Genomic DNA, 19,215 nt, shown 5'->3' on the forward strand with positions numbered 1-19,215 from the left:
GCAAAATTGCTTATACTGGTGACCTCAGTATAATTCTAAACTGGCACTAGCTCCCAGTACAGCTGTTTCTGAATTCCTGTGAAGGGAGTCTGAACTAAAACGTTGCTCCAGAGGAGAGAGAGAATTTCATTACTTCAAATTTAATATATTCTGTATAAACCTCCAGTGTGTAGCACTGCACCTGCCCCAATGCATCCTGAGAGAGCGAGTCACTCAGTGGACTGAAGCCTCAGGAGAGCCCAATGCTATGAGCCTCACCCTGGCTATCAGAGGGAAGAGCCCACAGCAGGGTCTGGAGGTGCCTGGGAGTTGCAGGTCCCTGGTGTGTGCAGAGTGCCTGTCATCTGGCACTTGGGAATTCTGAGCTGAAGCTGTCACTGTCTCTTTGGGGTTCTCCCATGAGTTTCTCTCCTTTCTGGGAAGTAAGCTTTCTGATTTCAGAGCCAATAGAAGAGAACAGCTGAATTGCCAGTGTTCCTGGATGGCTTGCATCTGTGCTGCTATAAGAATTGTAATTGCTGAGCTTACTCCCCAGTATTTGCCAGTATTCTCCTTCGCAGAGGAGAAACCTTAAGCCTGGTCTAAGTCACAAAGCCAGTGTAAGATGCAGGTTAATTGTGAATGTGAGAGAATTTGTCTGGAGTTTTTCCCCTTTTGAGTAAGAGCTGTGTGCACCTCAGTGCTGACTGTCAGCATCCCTATCCTATCACTTCACCTCTCTCCAAAGGCAAAACCTTTCCAGGCCATCCACACTGAAGCTACTGTTGGTGAATTATTAGTTTTGCAGCGATGTTTATTAAAAGCCACATTCAGGGACTGGAGTGAAATATTTCCTGGCATGCCCTGTAATGAATGTTTGAGACTAATTGCTTTAAAAGGGTTTAGAAACGAGTAGAAAAGAAAAAACCAGATTGATGTGGGAAGGCTATTTTTGGGGATTTCGTGATTTTCACATTCCTGATGAAGTGAGGTGTAACTCTGCCCTGTTATCCATGTTTGTTCCAGGTCCTCCCTGACGTGCCCTCATTGCCAGAAGCAAAGCAACACCTTTGACCCTTTCCTCTGCATCTCGCTGCCGATCCCTCTGCCCCACACACGGTATGGACTGTCCTGAGCTTAACGTTGGCTGTTTCTCATGCATGGAGCGTTGTTTCATTTGCTACAGCAGGAAGAGAGATGTCAGCAAAAGCTCTCTGGTAGATCTCTAAGAAAGATAGATGGGAAGATATGGGGCTTTAATTTTTTGCTTTGCAGGTAAATTGGAAAATTGAGCCTTTTACTTGTTTCAGAAAGGGGAAAAGGATGAAACACTTCTTTTTTTTTTTCCAAACAGTCTCACTGATTGCTCCAATTTCAAAGAGTGAAGTTAAAAGCTTTCCTGCAAAATGTTTTGCTTTTTTGAAAGACAGTTGTTGCAAATAAAGAAAAAAGCTCCAGAGAGGGGAAAAAAATCCACATAAAATGTTCAGAGTGAAGATAAAGAGATGCACAGAAAAACTATCTGTGGTATAAACAAACTTCACCTGGTGTTTTGGATGTAGAAAACTTGTGTTGCTTCCAGAAGCAATGGAACAGAGCGATGACAGGACAGATTAAACATTGCCACATTTGCTTTGGAAATCTCTGCTTCACCACCGGGTGGAGGCTGAGTGGGCTCTCCAGGGAGGGTGTCTCCCTTTTTCTCTCCCCAGGTAGTGCTGCTGGCTGCTGTTGGAGGCAGGATTGAGGGCTGGGAGGTAACCTGTTCACAGCAACAGCTGTCTAAGTGCCTCAAAGTGCTGCCTCAAACTGTCCCAAGCTGGCTCCTTGCCAGAAAACTGATTGCTTTGTCATAGGCAGTTTTGGTTTTAACTTTGTGGGACTTTTTTTGAGGTGCTCCTCCTGGGGGAGTGAGTAACGCCAGGCCATGTAGTAAGGAAGGAGTCTGTAAATCAGACACGCTTTTCTGGCTGCAGCTGAGCACAACTCCAGTGTGAGGTGGATCCAGGCAGCCAGGAAGGCCCTGAACCTGGTGGGCAGCCTGGATGTGCCCAGGCTGGGCTGAGGCTGCTCCAGAGGTGCCCAGCCCCAGCCCCAGCAGTGCTCCTGTGCTCTCTGCAGGCCACTCTTTGTCACTGTGGTGTACCAGGGCAAGTGCTCGCACTGCATGCGGATTGGAGTGGCTGTGCCCATCTCTGGAACGGTGGCCAGGCTGCGGGAGGCCGTCTCCTCGGAAACCAAGATACCCACGGAGCAGGTAATGGGCTGGGCTGCCCACCTGCACAGCATCCCTGCAGTGGGAGGGAGGGAGGGGGCTTTTGTCCCTTGTCAGATATATGAATTGAAATTCGCTGCCTGTAGTTGAATGTGGGAAGCAGGGGAGTGGAAAATCTGGATCATGCTTTCCCCTGTGTGTTGGCTGCTTGAAACCCAGTGATGTTGGAATAGCCCTCAGTGGATTGTGCAGACCTGCCTGACCCCCCTGGTGATCTCTGCATGCTGGCAGTAAGGGAACCATTGGGCGAGGAATTCCTCTGTAGGAGGAGCTTCAGGAAAGCTGTTGGATCCCACCAAAACCTCCTCATGTGTTGCCTTTACCCCATCTTCTCTTTTATGACCATCCTTTTCCCTGTTCCCTGCTTCTGGCTGGTGCCAGGATGTTTTGAGGAATGCCATCCCTTAGCAGGAAAATCCCAGCTAAGAGGTGGGGTGGCTCAGGTGGACCGGGTGCGGGTGGTTTGATGGGTTCTGATTGGCTTGTGCTGCCTCCAGATCGTGCTGACGGAGATGTACTACGATGGGTTCCATCGCTCCTTCTGCGACACTGATGACCTGGACACCATCCATGAGAGCGACTGCATTTTTGCCTTTGAGACCCCAGAGATCTTCAGGCCCGAGGGCATCCTCAGTCAGAGAGGTGAGTCGATAACTCTGCTTAATGTCCACCTCAGGTGACTCATGAGGGAGGCTTGTGTGGGAAAAGAATAAGTGTCCCACAAGCTGTTGATGTTCTGGTGTATTGATTTCAGCTCTGACTTTGTCCAGGCTCGTTCCAGAAGATTTAATAGTGTTGTCAGCTGGGAGGTTATCAAGCAGTGCTGTACATCCTTTCTGCCTCTTCCCAGGGCTGATGCTGCAGTCTAGGCTGGCTTAATGTGAAATTTCTTGTCAGGCTTAATTTAAAGAGCTGCTAGGGACCAGATGAAGCCACTGAAATTGTGTTATTTAAAATCAGATTTCCAGTGATGAATAAACAGTCTCAGGAATGAACAAACACTTTCTCTTTCCAAGCTCAAACCCCTCAGCCTCTCTGCATCTCCCCTCGTGAAAGGGAATTGTGACATCCTGGGCAGGTGGAGCGTAATCAAAGGCAAATTTTATTGTGGAAGGTAACAAGTAGGGTTCCTGGCACTTTAATTTTTCTTGCAGGCAGTACAAGCTGTGGGTGCTTGTGCAAACTGCTGTGAAAACTCAGGTAAGGGGGCACTTGCATATAATGTCCTTCTGTAAAGAAACAGTTACTGTGAAAGGTAATTGCTCTTTGAAGCCTTCATACAAGTGATGAAAATGCTTCTGATTGTCTGCTCCTCTGCACTCTAAGGAAGGTTTCTTAAGGGGGCATCAGGGCACTAGAAGCAAATGACATAATAAAACATTTCCTTTCTTCTAATTTTTCAGGAATACATGTGAACAATAACCTGAATAACTTGAAATGTGGCACTGAGCACTCCCGAACAATAGCTTACTCTCAAGGAATGGTGAAGTCTGGAAAACTGGAACAGTCCTCTACTAAACCAGCAGCAAATGACAAGATTGTCTTGCTGGTGTGTAACAGAGCATGCACTGGACAGCAGAGCAAAAGGTGACTGGCAGCAGATGTTTGGCTCTTCTGGCTGCTTCTTAAATTTACCGGGGTTTTACTCTGCTGTAGTGCAGACGCCAAGGGAAGGAGCAGCAGCTTGCATCCCAGCTCACATCAGGTGCTAAAGAACATACTGATCAAAATGCATTAATGGATGGAGCAAAATATTTCTAATTTTGGTGAACTTCAAGTAGTGCAGTGTTACTGGAAGGTGGCAAATGCAGCCTGGTTGGGAGGACACACCACCCTCTGCAGAGCTGCCTGGCTTGAGAGCAGCACATTTGACCAAACCCTGTAATGGGTGGCAATTTTAAACTGGAGTCAAAATAGGGCAAAGTAGATGGGGTGAAGTGAGAAACAGCCGTGGCAAAGGCATTTGTATCATCTACAACCTGGGAACTGCCTCCGCCACTGAAACTTCACAGAACTTCACAGGAAGCTCTTTGAGGCAGATCACAAAGCTCTGCAGCTTGAAGCAGCCACTGGGGCACAGAGTGGGGCTGCAGCCCCTCTGAAGGGTCCTCTGTAGGGGCAGCCCTAACTGCATTGCCTCAAAGATAAGCCCCTCTCCTCTGGAGACAAATTTCCAAATGCCCTGTTTGGGGGAGTGTGCTCCATAGGTGCTGAGATGAGGGGAGGGGGAGAGGGGGAGAGGGGCATTGGCAGAGTTTAGGGCTGTGATTGCTGAACAGGATAATCTTTTCATTGCTCCCTCAAATACTGCTTCTTCCCATAGGTTTGGCTTGCCCTTTGTGTTGCATTTGGAAAAAACAATTGCTTGGGATATTCTGCAGAAGGAAATTCTGGAGAAGATGCAGTATTTCCTGCGGCCTGCAGCCTGCTTGCAGGTGAGGCAAAGTCCTGCGTGGTCACCGCAGAGGAGCTGTGGGGTGCGCAGCCTCCGTTGCTGCACCTCACCCACTGTCAGCTCCTTGGCCTAGGGATATTTAGACCTTGTACATTTGCTGTCTCGTGTCAGACACGTGTTCTAGGGTCATCCAGTGCCAAAAGCGTGGGCACGCTGGGTTGAAGCCCCTGAGGTGGCCTCTGCTTTCTCTGTTGCAGGTTTGCCCGTTCAGCTTGCGAGTGGTCAGTGTTGTGGGCATAACGTACTTGCTACCTCAGGAGGAGCGACCCCTCTGCCACCCAACAGTGGAAAGGTGAGCTGGCTCTTGGGTGCTGGGTCTTTCCCAGGAGTGGAGAGAGGCATGTCAGCTGGAAATGTGGTGTGTAGCTGTGCAGAAAGGGACAGTGCTGGTGTGGATGTGTGGAATGGACTGCAGAGGCCTGAGGAGCAGGGAAACAATGCAGGAAGCTGTGTAAGAATAGCTCAGTTGTGTGACATGCCGTCTGGAGTCTGTCCTCAGAAATGGAGAACAGAATGAAAATATTACTCCCCTCATTTATAACTTTTTTTGTCTGTTATTTTTTAGAAATATTGGTAGATGCCTGTTCTGTAACAAGTGTACAGTGCCTTGCAGAACTCACGTACTTGGGTGAATGCATTTGCCAGTTCTGCCATGTGTTTTACTGCTTTGCAAACTTGAGCTGTGGGAGTGGAGGAAGAGCGAAGGGCTGATGGAGAGAAATTATATGCACACAGAAGATAATGTAGGCTTCGAATGGAAAGATGGTCTGACTCCTGTCTGCTCCTCTCTGCAGGGCATTGAAGTCATGTGGACAGGGGGGAACTGCTCATGTGAAATTAGTGGTAGAATGGGACAAAGAAACTAAAGATTAGTAAGTATAAAGTAAAAAACCTTTAAGTGTGTTCACCTCACGAGCAGTGCTTGCAGCTTGCTTATGTGAATTGTGCGCCCTTCAGCAAACAGACCCCCTCAAACTCCACCTGTGCCCAGGCCCTGTCTGCAGGGGCAGCCTGGGGAGCGGGTGGTAAATGTGGTGTCTCCCTGGTGCAGCTTGTTTGTGAATACGGAAGAGGAGTATATTCCAGACTCTGAAAGCGTCCGCCAGCAGAGAGAGCTTCATCATCAACCTCAGATCTGCACTTTATCTCAGTGTTTCCAACTGTACACCAAAGAGGAACAGGTAGGGACAGACTGTGTGCTCTGGCTGATCCATGTGCTGCAGGAGCTCTCACACTCTGGAGCAGCTTTTCTCCATAAACTGTGATTCCTTGAGACAGGAGAATAAATTTGTAGCACAAGACAACTTACCTGTGCTGCTAATGGAGTCCCTCTCTTACTGCTTCTTTCACAGCTGAGGGAAGAGTTGTTTGACAGCTTAAAGCTCTGTGGCTGCTGAGTTCTCTGAGCACTTGGCTGTAGGGGGAAGTGCATGTTGCCTTTGTGTCTTTGGAAGGACACTGCAGTGTATAACTCTGGTTCAGACTAGGAAGGAAGAGGGTTTCCAGGGAGCAGTCAAGTGTCAGAGATGATATCCAAAGTACACCTTTCTTTCTGTTCTGACTTCTTCTTTGCTGCTGGTTTTCTTGTGAGAATACTCCTTCTCAGGCTGTTAAACCAGCCTGCTTTTTGCCTTGTTTTTTCCTTCTTCCCCACTTCAAAGGGACCGGTGTTTATAAGGTGCAAACAGCTCCTCTGCACAGCAGCACTGGCTGAATTGCGTCTTGCAGCAGCAAGTGCCTCCTGTGTGAGGCACGTGTGTATCTGCTTGTCACTAATTTGAAAAACATCACTGGGAACCCTGCATTTCCAGTGAGCTTGATGAAGGCTAGAGAGGGATGAGGCAGTCTGCATTGGGCCCTGGGGCAGCAGAGGAACAGTGGTGTGCTGCCTTGGAATTTGAAAACCAATACCCATTCCTGCCTCTTCCTTGTAGCTTGCCCCAGATGACGCATGGCGATGCCCACACTGCAAGCAGCTGCAGCAGGGTAGCATCACACTGAGCCTCTGGACCTTACCTGATGTTCTCATCATACATCTCAAAAGGTTTAGACAGGTAAGGATGCCTGCAGCATTGCTGGAGGACTGCTGCAGAGCCAGGGAGTGCCCTGACTAGACCCCCTCTCCTCAGAAGCAGCTGTTTTGCCCTACACGTTCCTCTCCTGGGTTTTGTTTTCCCGGTTGTGGTGGCCTTGGGCCACTGCAGCTCATGCTGTTCTTTGCACACAGGAAGGAGACCGAAGGATGAAACTTCAGAACATGGTTAAATTCCCCCTGAGTGGCTTGGACATGACTCCTCATGTTGTGAAACGCAGCCAGAGCAGCTGGAGCTTGCCATCGCACTGGTCACCTTGGAGGAGACCTTATGGCCTCGGGAGGGATCCTGAGGACTATATCTATGACCTGTATGCTGTCTGCAACCACCATGGCACCATGCAAGGGGGACACTATACAGGCAAGTGTCCTGCAGTGTTGTCTGTGGTGGAGCCTTTCACAGAAAAAACAGTTATATTTCTGTGTGGAGTCAGAACTCTTGTGGCATTCTGCCCTGATGGAGGCAGAATGCCACAAGTAACAGAAGGTGAAGTGAATGGAGCCATCTCAAATGGTGTTCTGTTCTGAGCAGTAATGTTGGACAAAGTCCTGAAATGTGAGATGTTTATTGTGTTCTGGCAGCCTCAGGCTCCCATCTTGCTAGTCAAACTGGAAGATGAAACATGAATAAATCTGTTCCTTTCATTCTCCTCTGAATCCCTCATAGCAAATAAGGTCATGTTAAGTATCATACAGCAAACCTGAGAGTGGTAGGAGTGAGGAAAGTCTCACAGTAATGTATTATCTCTCAGCATATTGCAAGAACTCTGTTGATGGCCAGTGGTACTGCTTCGATGACAGTGATGTTCAGCAACTTTCTGAAAGCGAAGTCTGCAAGCAGACAGCTTACATCCTGTTCTACCAGCGACGCACAGCAATCCCCTCGTGGTCTGCCAACAGCTCGGTGGCAGGTAAGCCCTGCTGGCACTGTCTGGGGTGGCTGTAAGTTGTCTTCCGTGGATAGTTTGTCTTTCTGAGGAATTTTCCACCCAGCTCTGCTCAAGCCCCCACTCTTTCCCCCGGAGCCCAGCAAGGCTTGTGGGTGTGGATTAGAGGCCATGAGAACCTCCTGCCTCTTCTGCCAAGGCAGTTGTGTCAGGGAGGCTGTGGAGATGGGGGATGCCCCCTGCACCCCTAAGCGTGGCTCTGATCAGAGCTGCCCTTGTCAAAACCAGGACATCAAAACGTGACTCCTTCCTTCCCTGTGGCAGCACTGTTGGCCCCAAGGAGGCACCAGCAGCGCACGTGTTGGTGGAATCCAGGGTGAGCTGGGGGCAGGTGCGGGCTTGGTGACCTGCCTTTGGAAAGGAAGGGATTTTCGTGGTGTGGTGGCAGCTCAAGCGCTGCCTGCACGCTGGTGTTGACAGCACAATGGGACAAGTGGCAGTTGTGCCTTTCTCTTCTGACCGTAAATAATCCATAAGAGTAAAGGCCCATTCCCTTGGCAGTGTCTGGCTGCTGTGGCCGTGTGGGCCAGCTCCAGGCTGTGGGTGTGTGCCGAAGCCAGAGCAGTGTGGTACGTCCCTGACTGCCGTGCCTGGTCCTTGCAGGCTCCACGAGCTCCTCGCTGTGCGAGCACTGGGTCAGCCGGCTCCCTGGCAGCAAACAGCCCAGCATCGCCTCGGCCGCCTCGTCGCGCCGCACCTCCCTCGCCTCGCTCTCGGAGTCGGTGGAGCTCGCTGGGGAACGGAGTGAAGATGATGGTGTGTATCAGTGGAGGGGGGACGGGAAACTGGGCCGCAGCGAGATCCCTACTAAAATAGCTGCAAAATCTGTGGTTACAAGGGACAATTGCTCCAGCAGCTGGGGGAGGCAGGTGCCTGGTTGGTAGGAGCACAGGTGAGCTTCTCTCTGGTATGAAAGGATGGAGGAGAGCAGGGCAGGAACCTTTAAAAGAAAGCAAATACTATCAATGAAACCTCTCAATCAAGAAATTCTTCTGTTTGTGTTTTCTCTGGGTCTCACTGCAGCACCTTGTCTGGGAGGCTGACACAGTGCTACAGCTTAGCAAAGGCACTAATTGCCTGCTGCTGTGCTGCTGGCTGCTCCCAGGGAGCAGGGAAGATTCAAAGCCACTCGTGTGCAAGTAACTCTTCAATTCCTGGCTTTGCCTGGCTCCTCCACACAGTGCCTTGTAACTTCTGAGAATGTGGAGCTTCACAGGTCAGCTGGGGCATTTGGAAGCGTGTGGACGTGTCCCTGCAGCAGCAATGTAACAGCTGTCAGATCTGGCCATGGGAGTCACAATTCTAAAAGGCTTAGTTATATTTTGTGTTTGTAAATACAAATACATCACTTGATCTAGAGGTAGGAATCCTACTCTGCCTTTCATAGGATGCTTTGGGAAATATTCTTTAATACAGAATCAGAATCCTAGCTGGTGAACCTCTTGCCAGTTTCAAGGACTTCCAGGGTGCAAACCCTGCGTTTGATCTCCTGCTGCTCAGGGATGAGAGAAGAATCTGGGGTTTTACTGACAGGCTTCAGAGTGTTACTCCTGGGTGACCACTAGCAAATAATAGTTGTTGGATTTCTTATTCAGCTTTTGTCCAAGAAGCTGTGCCTGCAGCAGGCATGGAGAGAGACTTAGTGTGGTGTGGTTGGGCTACCTGGCTCTGGTAGGGAAATGTGGATGGGTGGGATAAACCAGCTGCAGGCTTGGCTTTCACATTAAGACTGTTGCTGGCTTTCTCCGCAGGAGGATTTTCAACTCGGCCATTTGTAAGGAGTGTCCAGCGTCAGAGCTTGTCGTCCAGATCCTCTGTCACCAGCCCACTGGCAGTGAGTGAAAACGGCGTCAGACCCTCATGGTCACTCTCTGCAAAACTCCAGTTCCGCTCCAACTCCCCGTCGCGCTTCTCTGGAGATTCCCCAGTACACACTTCTGCTTCCACCCTGGAGAAGATTGGGGAAGCTACTGATGACAAAGTCTCCACCTCATGTTTTGGCAGCCTGAGGAATCTGTCCAGTAGCTACTTGGAGCCTTGTGACAGCGGTCGGCGAGAGCACAGGACGGCTCGTAGAGCCCCTTTGGCTGTCATGGAAGGGGCGTTCAGGGAAGAGTCGGTTGTAAGGACATCAAGCTCAGACCTTTCAGATGGGTATGGTAAAAGCTCTGTGCAGCCAGACAGGAATCACCCTGCTCTGGACCCTTTTGATAACAACAATCAAATCGCCTTTGTTGACCAGAGCGATTCTGTGGACAGCTCCCCAGTGAAGGAGGTGAAAGCCCCTGGTGGGACGGGGCTGGCTGCAGAGAAGGCACGTGACACCCCTAAGAAGGGTCACAGCTCCAAGGGAGCTTCTGAGCCGGACAAAAGTATGAGGAAGGGAAGGACGGTTTTATCTACCCAAGAGACCAAAGTCTCTCACTCTTCTCCTCCACTGAAGAGTTCCCAGAAAGTTTCCCGGTCTAGAAGTAAGACAGACTCTTCTAGGGCCAGTGGGCGACATGGGTCTCCTGCTCCTGCTCAGGCTAGGAAGGATCACAGCACGAAGCCACTGGAGACATCTGTTCCATCGGCGCAACAGAGGCAAAAGTCAGGTTCTTCTCCATCCTCCACAGCTGCCAAGAAAACCCCATCAGGCTCACTGACTAAGGGCTCTTCCGCTGGGAAGAGCCGGACTTCCGACCGCAGCCTCAGCAGGGAGGGCTCCAAGATAAGTCTGGGGTCGGATAAAACAAGCGTTACCAGCAGCTCAAGAACGAGCTCCCCACGGATCAGCCACTCCAGGAGCGACAGCAGGGCAGTGGACAGCAAGCACGTGCGGAGCTCCTCCATGGCCAACCTGCGGTCTCCAAATGCCGGGGCACGTTCTGGTTTGAAGAGGGACAGCAAGTCAGAAGAGAAAGGGTTGTCTTTCTTTAAATCAGCCTTAAGGCAGAAGGAGACCCGGAGGTCAGCAGACCTGGGGAAGACAACAATGCTCTCAAAAAAGACAGGGAGTGTCAGTTCCAAGTCGGGCAGTAAAAACATGCTGGAGGATAAACCAGAGAAAGGTGTTGTCCCACCAGCCTCCCAAACCAATGCCAACATTACTGCTAAAGAAAAACTTGTCTCAAAGGATACCACACCCAACAAACATTCTCTGCTATCCAGTCGCAAGTCCAAGTCTTCCCAGCTAGATCCTGGAGTCCAGTCTTCTCCTTCCAGTGGCAAGCAGCCTGCTGACAAGCCGCTGAAAAAATTACCTTCCAGCATGCAGGTGTCTGTACAGCCTTCTCTGGAACCTCAGTGAAATGCTGCAATCCAGGTGTCTTTTCTTCTGCTGAAAAGCTAATTTATTCTGAGCTCTTGGGTTTTTTTGTTCATGTGCCTAATGTATGTTTTGAGGAGAAGTTAACTGCAAGTTGTTAAAGCGCCTTTTGATTCTGCCATCAAACCAAATAGCCACAGGCAGCCAGCACTGGTGCAAGTAGCCTAGCTGGAGTCGTTGTTGAACATGAATGCAGCTGTCCCATAGCACTTGTACAGGAGTCTCTGTTGAAAGTGCAACAACTTTCTTCAGATTTGAGGTTTGGAATCTGACCCCTGGTTGTACTGACACTTGTGTGCTTTGTAGAGCTGTGAACTGGTATTCCTTTGGTCTTGCTCCGAGTGGACTGTGTCCACACTGGTGTATGGCCTTGTTCCGAGCTGTGGAGGATGCGAAGGAATCTGGAGAGACTGCCGCTTCTTTCTGCTCTCAACCCTCTCTCCCTGCTCCCCTCCATTTTCAAGCTTTCTAAAGGGCAATATTTCAACACTAATGTTGTTTCTCAGGTATATACTCAGCCAGTATAGGAGTGACTAGCATTAGTGACGGACAGAAAGGTACCTGTGTGTCCGTGTGCGCGCGTCTGTAATAGGTTTCATTTTTGCATTCCAGCGGAAGGAAGTTTGGGTTTTCTCCCTGAAATGTAATGTGCATTTTTTTGTCGCTAAGTTTATGAAGAGTTTTGCTCTGTCCATACCTAAGGCAACCTCTACTCTGTCCTTTTTAACTACTTCCTTCTGAAACGCTCTACTGCGTGACAGAAGAAATCCCTGGGCAGCAGCTGGTGGTCAGCTCGTACGTGTGGAGGTGCTGTGGAAGCAGTGCTATAGGAGAGCTGTGTCCACACACCTGGGTAGCCGTGATACTCTCAGGACCCTCCTGTTTAAACTCCTGGGAAGCGTTTCCTAATGTGCCCAGACCCTTATCATAGTGTTGAGATTAAGCCTCCGTTCTCTCTAGAGGTGATGTTTAGATCAAGTGTGGCCCTGCCCTCTCTGAGCAGGCTTTGACAGGCCTCTTTGTAGGGATTGGAAGGCCCATACCCAAACCCTGGAGCAATTTTCCTGTTCTCCAGAGTGCTGTATGTTCCTCCTTCTGGCATGCTTGTTCCCTCCCTGCAGGTCTAGCTGCCACTCGTCCCTCAGCAGAATGGTCCCCTTCTTGTTTGGATGACAGCCTCCATCAGGGTCAGAACACTACATCTACTTCGTTTACATGCCCTTCTTACAGAGTACATTCCTCAACTTCTGTAAGATTCCTTTTAAGGTGGATTCCTCAAGTTCTTTTGTATACATGTGGTGTAATCTTTTTGTTTTCGATTCCGTAATTTGTACTGATGTGCTGCATATCGCTTATGTCAGCAGCAGTCTGTCGTGTAGGTCACAACGTGCTGGGCAGTGTGCTGGGCACGCTTTGCTCTTCGGGAGGTCTGTTCCTGTCCTGCAGTCTGATGGCAGAGCTTCTCTGGGTATAGCTTGGGGCCAGGCAGTGTGCTCTGTCCTGTCAGTGTAACAAACTGTCCCGTGCCACCTCCTTCCTTGCTGAGGTGCTGCTGGCCCTGCAGGCAGCCTTGCCCCCAGGTCTGCTGGGCACCTTGCTGCTCCATGATCACTTCTCTGCTCACGCACACCTGCAGCAAGCTTGGGAGGCAAAGGCTGGGGGTAGCTGGCACCTCAGAGTGTGTGTGAGACTGAGCTGGGGTCGGTTGTGAGGGTGAGCCCAGCTGTGGTGCCATGTCTCAGTGATGTCCCACTGCAGCCCGGCACCGCCTGCAGCCTGCACGTGTAACACCGTGCTAGGCGCTGTGCCCTGACTGTCCTAACCCCAGTGTCACTGTCCCCTCGATGCATTCCTTCTCCTGGGTGTTTCAGACTCATTTATTGCAGTGACAAGAAGCAAAGATTGTATTGCTTGCTTCTGCAATGTATGACTTGGATTATTCTTGGATTATTTTCTGTTATATCCAGCAGAGCAGATAAGACCTGCTTCATGTTGTAGTACTTAAATTACTCCCTGAAATGTTGATGTTGAAGTATTTGTTTAAGGTTTTATCTGTATTAAGGTCTTACACTGTCTTGGCTCTTCTCTTGTAACAACTCTTGTAGCAAGAATGTAATTCCGATGGCTTGTGCTGACTCGGGTTGGGATCTTTTAATAGACAGAACTAGTTTCTGTGCTTTTTACCTTGGACATTTGTGAAAGGTTATTTTTATCAGTCGATGTTTTCTTTTCATGCCATCGCTCACTGAAGGAGTTTGAACTGGAAGCTGGTGTGTGGGTTTTGAGATAGTTTTGCATGCCTTGCTGAAGGGAATTTGAAGCCATGTCCAAACTGGCGTTTTAACTGAATGCCAGTTCAGTGTTTGTATCTGGGGTAAGAGAATGGTCCTTGGAGCTCCCATTTGGACAGAAGGGGAATGGAGGTCCTGGTGTTCCAGCAGCTGATAAAAGCAGTTGAACCTCTGCAGTCCCATGGAATGCAATCTTGCTCTCTTTCCCCATAATTCCTGATGGGAATTGCTACCAGCTCCAGCACTATCTCTTCTTTGTATCCTGCCAGGCTGGATTTCTCTGTCCCTCTGCAACAGCAGCTCTGGTGCACAGGCTCCTTACTCTGCGGTGGAGCGCGAGTGGGCAGGAGGGGCTGCACCGACAGGGCCCTCGTCTCGGAGTGGGTGGGATGCTGCTCCTCTCTGGTGGGTTTTCTGCTCAGGAGGGCTTGACTTGCTGTGTCCTCAGGCAAAACAGTTTGACTTACAAGGGTGTGCTGCAGTGTTCGTGGAATACAAGGCAGGCACTGGGTAAAATGTGCAAGGTGTGCGCCTGTGGTCCCTGGGAAACACAGTCCCTGTTCCATAGTCTTTTTGTAACAGAGCACTTGGGAATGCAGCCACTTGTCACTCTGCACCTCTGCTTATTGGTGTCACGGATCTTTGGTAGTAAATAAGCTTCCTTGCGCGGGAGGGGGCTGAAGGGTGTGGGTCCAGGAAACACTGTTCACTGGGAGTGTCAATCCAAGCCTTGTTTGCTGGTTAAGTCAGGGCTCCATCAGTGACGTAAAGTAAATGTTTCTGAAACTAAATGTAGGTTACTGCAGGCCCTAATTCAAGGGATTTGGGGAAATGCAACATCAGTCTTCTCTCCTTGCTTTAAACTAGCCTTTGCTTGGCCCTTTCAGGTATAGGAATTCCTGTCCACACGTATGGCTGTCCAGCTGTCACCATGTGGCATGGTACCAGGGAGCACTCTAGACAGAGATCTGCCAGGTCCGAGATGCCAACACCACAAGCGTGCCTGGCTGGGGGTGGCGGGATCTGGGACACCTGTGCCGAGGACCTGGGAGCAAAGGTGTACAGGGCAGCCTCGAGCTGGTGGGAAATGCATGGGAAGAGGGGGGTTCAGCAGGGTCCCTGCTCCCCAACCAGCTAGGTGAGCTCTAAGGCAAAACAGGCTTCGAGGCAGCATATTTCCAATTGACTCTGGGTTGGACTCACCTGTACCAGTGTGTGTAACTTGTGTTTCACCCCACGTCCCTAGTCTGCCACTTGCTCCTGTTCCTGCAGTTGGCCCTCTGGGCACAGGAGAGCAGCGCCTTCATTCCAGTGCTCAGTTCCTACTGGAGTCACCTAGAGACTTTTTTTTACCCTTTTTGGGCTATGTCTTTTGGATAGTGTTTAGTATTCAAGTTACAAGCACATTTTCAATGATGTGTATTAAAGAGGCACCTTTTATTTGTATTAATCACATTTGATAGACAATTTGGTGCCTGCAGTTCTCTGTAACTCGTGTCTCACTTTGGGTGTATAAATTGTTAACCCTTTCAGACTTATCAAATATGGCTTAATAAAAACAAGATGCTTAGGATAGAAAGCTACCAGCTTAATTGCACTTCTCCCACTGCAAGTGCCCTCATCCGCCGTCGCTGCAGGGGTTTGCTTTCTGAAGCCAAAACTTGAGCATGACTAACCATTTTTCTCAGTGCCAGGCAGCTTGCATGGCCGTGCTGTCCCCGATGCATGTCCCTACTAACTATGCAAGCCTCTCGCCCAGCCGTGGCTGTGCTCAGTGTTGGAGCCACTCCAGAGGCTCCGGAGCACCGCTTGGAGTTTGTGCTGCTGCCTCGTGGTGCAGCTGCTGCTGGCACACAGGAGCATGTCCCTGGGTTCCTGCTTCCTTTGCACATCTTGGACTCTTTCCTTTGCAGGATTCTGCATTACTGACGAGGCTGGAGTATAGCGTAAGGTCAGAGGGATCGGAGCGGGGAAATGAGAACAACTGATTTCTGTTTTGTGTTGTTTTTTCTTTTCTTAGCAGGGCAGTCCCGGTCAGGGTTCCGTGTGAAGCCTGTCACTCCAGGTGATGTAAAGGCTCGCTCAGCGCTGTCAGGAGGGGCAGGCAGCTGTGTGGGCACTCATGGAGGGCACTCACGGAGCTGCTGCCGAGTGTCTGTGTGAGGGGAGCGGCTCCCAGTTGTTGGTGCTGCCCGTACTGGTCTCTGGGCTCTGCTTGCCTTCCCAGGAGAGTCCCAGCTGCCCGTGGGGGTGACTAGGCTTCTCCTTTGTGCTCCAGAACCCCGTGGTGGAAGGTTTGACCCGTGTCCTGTTGGACAGCAGGTCCCACCGGGGTGGCTGTGCTGCGTGGCTGGGGCAGCCAGTGAGGGCTTCTTGGTCCTTGGCCCCATGGGCCTGGTGCCCTCACCTCAGCCAGCCAGCACGGAGGGGGTTTGGAAATGACATTCCAAATAATTGTACTGTTGGTTTGGTGGTGTTTTCTTTTTTTTTGGTTGTTTTTTTTTTTTTTTTTTTTGGTTCTGTTTTTTTTTGTATCTTTGTCATTTGCATACTAATCCAAAAGAATTTGGCAGTATCTGATGTTACTTGTGGAGGGAACTGAAATTTAGTTTTAATCTGTGGTGAGATGAAAGTCCTACATGTTTTTCTCAACAAAAGCACCATAAAGCAGTTAGGAGCTTTATTTTGTAAAAGAAAAGCACCTGAAGACTTGTACAATGTCTGTTAGGTCTAAAGGCTTAGGGACTCTTCTATTTTTATAAAGGTGATAGCACTCAATTTATCTGCAAATAAGACACAGATTAAAACTAAGTGTAACTGGCTCACTCGGCCCTGCAGCACATGCACGCTGGCCTCAGGCTTGTGTGGCATTTGTGAGTGCAATAAACCCCTTTGGAGGTGCTCTATTGCCTTGGGTAGGGTGACACAAGGGAATCCAGGCCACAGGTGGTTCCATTATTGTCCTGTGGCCTTCCAGGTATGAATTTCTACAGATTTGCTCACCACCTGTGCCTCACCATTGGTTAAAATTGAATTTTAAGTCCTGTTGCAAATGCAGTTTCTCTTCTGGACACCATGTCAGATTTTACACTGGAATATCTACAGTTCTCAAACTGCATGTCACATCACTGTACCTGGTACAGGGACGTGGGGTTTGCCCACACCTTTGATATTCTCCTCTGTATTTTAATGTTTTTGACCTGTACAGTAATTGGAAAGCAGGCTGTCTTTACTTGGGGTTGAACATTGTACCATAAATTTTAAATTATTTGAGGACAAGTGCATGAGACTGTGTCAATGCCTTTTATTATTTATTTGTATGTTTTATTATTCAAGGTGTATGCACTTTTAATATGCAGAATTTATATTTTTATGTTAAAAATCATTTTCTTTCAGAAAGAAGAGTTTGAATATGAGGAATTGGAATTAAGTGCAAAAAGGGGAATATGTAATAAAATACAATAAATTTATTACTAGGCATCCTGCCTGAGTGAGCATTTTTCCAGGCTGCAGGCTCCAGCCTCGCCGTGTTCCCGCTCGCGGGACGCTCTTCCCTGCCTTGTTCCAGGCATGGGATGGGGGCGTGGGCTTGGAAACCTTCCCCCTGTGCCCTGCTCAGGGCTCCTTTGGGGAAACACAGAGGCCTGGTTTTGGGCACAGACCTGTGTGCTGGGGCGGGGCAGGCACGGGTTCCTGCCTTCCCCCATGTTGTCCCTGATGCTTCTCTCTCCACAGACCATCAGCCCAGGTCCTGCGGCGCTCGGCCACAGTCCCGAGAGCGAGGGGGGGACCTGCACCAGAGCCTTTGTGCCGGTGAGTTTGGTCTGTGAGCCCTGTGGGCAGGGGAATGTCATCTGGCTCCTCTTTGGGGTTTGGGGGTTCATACCTGCCCAGGCTGAGGTGGGATTCTTCTCCGTCTGCCCTGTTGTGCCTCATGTCTGGGCTCAGCCCCCAGCATGAAGGGGCTTGGGGGGCCTCCCACAACCAGACCAGTCCCCTGCCACCCCCAGCCCCATCCCTGCTTGCTGCCCACCAGCTCCTGCCACCCACAGCAGCGAGACCGAGCTTCCAGGCAGGAGGGACCTTATGGACCCAAGCCCTGCAGCATTTGGGGCCAAGAGATCCCCAGCCAGACCCCCACACTTCCAGAAGCTCCTTAGACTGCCTCTGTCCACAACGGGGCCAAAGGCCTGTTCCCTTCTTGCTGTCACCAGGCTCTGGAGGCTTGAAGCTCCTCCAGGTCTATGCTAATTAAACACTATTTTTCCTTCAGCAGGGTGTGCAGTGGTGGTTCTGGACCGAGGGGAGCGTGTGGCTGCCAGATGGGAATATGTGGATGGGCTGTTCCTGCCACCTGCCCAGTGAGGATGAGGATGGAGCAAGGCAGGAGGAGGATGGGCTGTTGCTCCCAGCTGCTGAAGGGAAACCTCTGTCCCTGGTGTATCATCTGTAGGTGACCCCCTGGGCTGGGAGAGCTGCTCCAGCTGCCGTGGCTGCAGGCACCATCCCCGTGGCTGCTGGGCTGCCCAGTCTCAGGTCAAACGGGGTGCAAAATGCTTTAGTGGTCCAGCATGTCCTCTCAGCTGAAGAACGGGGAAGAATGGAAGACAATGTGGTTGGCTCTTGGAGGGCATTTCCACTGCAGACTGTGATCCTACTGCTCCATTAAGCCCTCGGATTGGTGCAGCAGGGGCTGGGTCAAGCTTCACAAACTCACCTTTCAACACAATTTTTAATTTGCAAGGATTTTTTCCTCTCTCCTTTCTCCTCCATGCACGTTTTTGCAGGGGGGGGACTGTTGACACAGGTCAGCAGCACTGTTGGTGCATGCCCCATGCTCCTTCAGTGCTCACCAAGGTGGGAGTTACCTTTGAATCCCCCTTGGTCCCCAAATCTCCAAATTGACCGCCCTGATCTCCCATTGCCTGGCTTTGGTCACAGAAATGCTGATGGTGCGTTTGCCAACAGCTATGCTGCATCACCCCTTGCTCCCACGGGTCCCTGAGCCTCTGGGGACACATGGCCCCTGCCAGCCCCTGCCATGCAGCTTTGGTCTGTGTTTCTATCCATCCTGCTGGGAAAGGCAAGCCAGAGCCTCAGCCTGGGTGCTGTGCTGGGCAGTCACGCACATGAGTCCCACCCTTACCATGTACTAGAGGCATTGCTTCACTTGTGTAGAAATGGGGATGGCAGATGTCGTATTAAATCATGGGCTCATCACTTATCTATAGGTGATTACATTAAAGAGAGATTAATATAGCCAAAGGCTTTGCAGAATTAGAGTTAATGTACTTGTGTTTATTATATTTGCCAACGTTTCTCCAATCCAGCTGGGTTTTTCTGGCCGTGGGATTTAACAGAGACCCTGCTGCTGTTCTCCAGCCTTGCTGGGAGGGAGCAAGAGGCCCATGGAAAACACATGAGAACTTTGATCTTCGAGAGATTAATTTTATTGCCTCCCTCTTTCTGAGGGTCTGTGGCAGGGGCTTGGTGCACAGTGAGGACAGAGCAGGGCAGGACTCAGGGGTGGTTAAAGCTGTGTCAGGAGGGGAGCCCAGGGCTGGGGCTCCCAGATGTCACTCCTGGACTGGCATTATGCTGTGGTAAATTGGGATTAGATTACTGGGGAGCTGGGCACAGATTTCTGACACCCTGGGGAGGTGGAGGTGTCCCTGGACAGCACTGGTGGGGGGGGTGCCAGGCGTTCCCTTGGCCCCTCTGCCCCAGAGCCTGGTCTGTGGCTGGTGGGCACCCACACACCCACACAAAGGCTGTTGATTGCCTTGTCCCAGCTCAGGGGGCATCAGCAGAGCCCCTCCAATAATGGATGAACCAGAGGAGCCAAGAACACCCCATGTTAGGCTGA

At 50.4% G+C, this 19,215-nt stretch overlaps 1 protein-coding gene across 3 annotated transcripts in view; it reads left to right on the forward strand.

Annotated features, from left to right (window-relative positions):
* The window catches only part of USP31 (ubiquitin specific peptidase 31), a 29,991-nt gene extending 11,087 nt beyond the window's left edge, over positions 1-18,904 (forward strand). The window contains exons 4-18 of one of the 3 annotated variants that reach the window (XR_003572119.1): positions 1,006-1,098; positions 2,101-2,236; positions 2,752-2,896; positions 3,658-3,841; positions 4,578-4,689; positions 4,907-5,001; positions 5,504-5,581; positions 5,761-5,890; positions 6,644-6,763; positions 6,937-7,162; positions 7,554-7,712; positions 8,352-8,504; positions 9,500-11,055; positions 17,085-17,162; positions 17,623-18,904. Coding sequence is in view for 1 of the 3 variants with exons in the window: in XM_027891945.1 (XP_027747746.1) it covers positions 1,006-1,098; positions 2,101-2,236; positions 2,752-2,896; positions 3,658-3,841; positions 4,578-4,689; positions 4,907-5,001; positions 5,504-5,581; positions 5,761-5,890; positions 6,644-6,763; positions 6,937-7,162; positions 7,554-7,712; positions 8,352-8,504; positions 9,500-11,040 (3,172 nt within the window). In the remaining 2 variants the exon portion in view is untranslated. Of the gene's footprint in view, positions 1-1,005; positions 1,099-2,100; positions 2,237-2,751; positions 2,897-3,657; positions 3,842-4,577; positions 4,690-4,906; positions 5,002-5,503; positions 5,582-5,760; positions 5,891-6,643; positions 6,764-6,936; positions 7,163-7,553; positions 7,713-8,351; positions 8,505-9,499; positions 11,670-17,084; positions 17,163-17,622 lie in introns of those variants that run through there. The other 2 variants (XR_003572120.1, XM_027891945.1) reach the window with 2 other exon arrangements.
* Positions 18,905-19,215: the final 311 nt, after the last annotated feature.

The sequence above is a fragment of the Empidonax traillii genome, unplaced genomic scaffold, assembly GCF_003031625.1.
Source record: "Empidonax traillii isolate 1590-97213 ecotype Southwest subspecies unplaced genomic scaffold, ASM303162v1 scaffold335:size599443, whole genome shotgun sequence".
Lineage (NCBI taxonomy): Eukaryota > Metazoa > Chordata > Aves > Passeriformes > Tyrannidae > Empidonax > Empidonax traillii.